At 38.3% G+C, this 1,905-nt stretch overlaps 1 protein-coding gene across 1 annotated transcript in view; it reads right to left on the minus strand.

Annotated features, from left to right (window-relative positions):
• Nucleotides 1–1,279: 1,279 nt before the first annotated feature.
• The window catches only part of BST1 (bone marrow stromal cell antigen 1), a 14,599-nt gene continuing 13,973 nt past the window's right edge, over nt 1,280–1,905 (minus strand). The window contains exon 9 of the mRNA XM_010003098.1: nt 1,280–1,394. Within this exon, the coding sequence (XP_010001400.1) occupies nt 1,280–1,394 (115 nt within the window). The remainder of the gene's footprint in view (nt 1,395–1,905) is intronic.

Genomic DNA, 1,905 nt, shown 5'->3' on the forward strand with positions numbered 1-1,905 from the left:
CACAAAAATCCTTCAAGCTGGAGCCTAAACCCAGCTATGAGACAGGCAAACACAACTACATGTGTAATAAAAAGGGATTTGCATTAAATCTAAATTAAAGATTATTACAGGAATGGAAGCCAGACAACTAACAACATCACATTTTAGATATTTTATCTTTCAAACATACAAGAGTCCTAAAACAGATGCACTAAGATAATAGGAACATCCTAGTCTAATTTCCTGACAACCAGCTAATACAAACACAAGGAAATAATAGAGAAGCTAACAGAGAACCTGCAACAAACTGCTGCTTAAAGTTATTTCTGGAAGAACAACTATTTTTTTCCAAAGATTTAGGTGTCATCTTGGTAGCTGGATGTCTTAGTGGTTTAGAGGAGCATCTAGCCGGAACACTTAGATAATTCAGAGAAGTAATGCAAGAGACTTTTCAGATGGCATCCGTTCTCTCTGCAGCATATTCTGAAGCGTGCTGAGTTCACTGGATGCAGGTAGATGTCTGACTTGGCAGGTTCTCATGTGGATTTGATATGCCATAAAACACATAATGGTGATCAACCATCACATTATAGTGAAAAACATTTGGAACTTCCTAGGCCTGGTATTCCTGACTATTGGGTATCTGGTGGCCTTGAGACATCCAGCTGAGGAATGCAGATGATGAAGCAATCAACATTATGTGCTAAAATACTGTGTGCAGTATGTAAGCCAGAATCTTGCTATACGATAGTTTCAGGTAAGTTTGGCCCAAATACTGAACCACTTATGAAAATTATTTTAATTTTTCCACTGTTTTTCCTACTGTATCTTGTACCAAGTGAGCAATCTAAGCTCTTTCCCACCTGAATTCATATTTCCTCTTCCCAAAAGATGACAATCAGTTTCCAAGGCCAAATGCTGGGACTGTTTTTATTAACAAGTAAGCTGTGTGGGACATGTAAAACAGGCATAGTTTCACTTTTCTTTCTGAAATATGTGGACAGGAAATATTATTCCTACTTTAATTCTGGATAAAAAGGATAAGAACTAGCAATGGATTTCTTCTGTTCAAGAAAAGGAAATAAAGGGTGAGACTTTCCAGCAGAAGAACTTTTTTTTTAAAAAGTGATTGATATATAGATAGCAGAAATAATAGTTGGTAACTAGATAGAAGTACTCAGGGGTTTTATATGCAGGTTTGCCGGTCCCAGAATCAGGGTAAAATTGCAGTTAGAAATTAGTTTAAGCCAAATTTATAGCCAGCTAAAGCAAACAGATGATATAGATTCAGTTGATTAACTTAATACACTAAAGCAAATCTGAACAAAAAGACTGCAAAAGAAACAAACATGAGCTTGTTCCAGCTGCCTCCTCTGTCTGAAGATAGGAGTCCTCTTTGTGCTGCTGGTGCAGATCTAAAGAAAAGAAAACAAACAGGATGTTCACAGCACAGAGCTGAGTTAGGATTCTTTTAAATATCAGGGGTTTGTTGCCAGGGATGAAGTTTGCAGTCCAAGTGCTAAGCTAGAAGTCGCTTTATAGGAGCTCACCACCAGACTCCCTTTGCTGTCATGACTTTATAAATAGGATATCTGTGCAAACCCTGGGAACGCTCTTTCCTACTTAATTGCTGAGCCTCCTTGTCTCTCCACATCCATTTACTGTCTCTGCCCTTATGCTTGACATTGTATAGAGGCAGCAGTTGTCCTAGAAGTTTATATTTTTTCAGCACTTGATACAGTATCCAGATCCCTTTCTAAGTCTCCCTGACATTGCAATACTGTCATAAATACCTCCACTAATAGCTTCCATCTGGCCGCCTCTCGGCTTCTGTTTTTAAGCCGTCTATGCCATCTAGTGGGTATTTTGTTACTTACAAGTTTTCTTCAAACAAGGGTCAACAAGCCAAAGTCCAAATTTTGACTC

The sequence above is a fragment of the Chaetura pelagica genome, unplaced genomic scaffold, assembly GCF_000747805.2.
Source record: "Chaetura pelagica isolate M959 unplaced genomic scaffold, ChaPel_1.0 scaffold147, whole genome shotgun sequence".
Taxonomy (NCBI): domain Eukaryota; kingdom Metazoa; phylum Chordata; class Aves; order Apodiformes; family Apodidae; genus Chaetura; species Chaetura pelagica.